The sequence below is a fragment of the Larimichthys crocea genome, unplaced genomic scaffold (assembly GCF_000972845.2).
Source record: "Larimichthys crocea isolate SSNF unplaced genomic scaffold, L_crocea_2.0 scaffold37250, whole genome shotgun sequence".
Classification (NCBI taxonomy): Eukaryota; Metazoa; Chordata; class Actinopteri; family Sciaenidae; genus Larimichthys; species Larimichthys crocea.
In genome coordinates this window covers 1-599 of record NW_020854895.1, presented here as the reverse complement: position 1 = coordinate 599, position 599 = coordinate 1, and the positions used below count along the sequence as shown (strand labels likewise).

The 599-nt window shown below is 49.4% G+C and overlaps 1 protein-coding gene across 1 annotated transcript; it reads right to left on the bottom strand.

The window, feature by feature from the left end:
• Nucleotides 1-6: 6 nt before the first annotated feature.
• LOC113745011 (NLR family CARD domain-containing protein 3-like) lies at nucleotides 7-590 on the bottom strand (the record flags this gene model as incomplete). Its single annotated transcript, XM_027276386.1, has 1 exon — nucleotides 7-590. A coding segment is annotated over exon 1 (573 nt), but the record flags the coding sequence as incomplete, so codon positions are not given.
• Nucleotides 591-599: the final 9 nt, after the last annotated feature.

Genomic DNA, 599 nt, shown 5'->3' with positions numbered 1-599 from the left:
CTGCAGTGAAAGTCCCAGGAGGAAGTGGAGGAACAAGTCCAGGTGTCCATTTGGACTCTCTAAGGCCTTGTCCACAGCACTCTGGTAGAAGTGTGTCTCTGCAGATTTCTGTTGTTCTTCTGACAGCACATTGACTCCAGAGTTGGTGAAGGTCAGATGGACATGAAGAGCAGCCAGAAACTCCTGAACACTCAGATGGACGAAGCAGAACACCTGGTCCTGGTACAGTCCTCTCTCCTCTTTAAAGATCTGTGTGAACACTCCTGAGTACACTGAGGCTGCTCTGATATCGATGCCACACTCTGTCAGGTCTGATTCATAGAAGATCAGGTTTCCTTTCTGCAGCTGCTCAAAAGCCAGTTTTCCCAGAGACTCAATCATCTTCCTGCTCTCTGGACTCCAGTGTGGATCTGTCTCAGCTCCTCCATCATACTTGATGTTCTTCACTTTGGACTGGACCACCAGGAAGTGGATGTACATCTCAGTCAGGGTCTTGGGCATCTCTCTTCCCTCTCTGGTCTTCAACAGAACCTCCAGAACTGTAGCAGAGATCCAGCAGAAGACTGGGATGTGACACATGATGTGGAGGCTTCGTGATG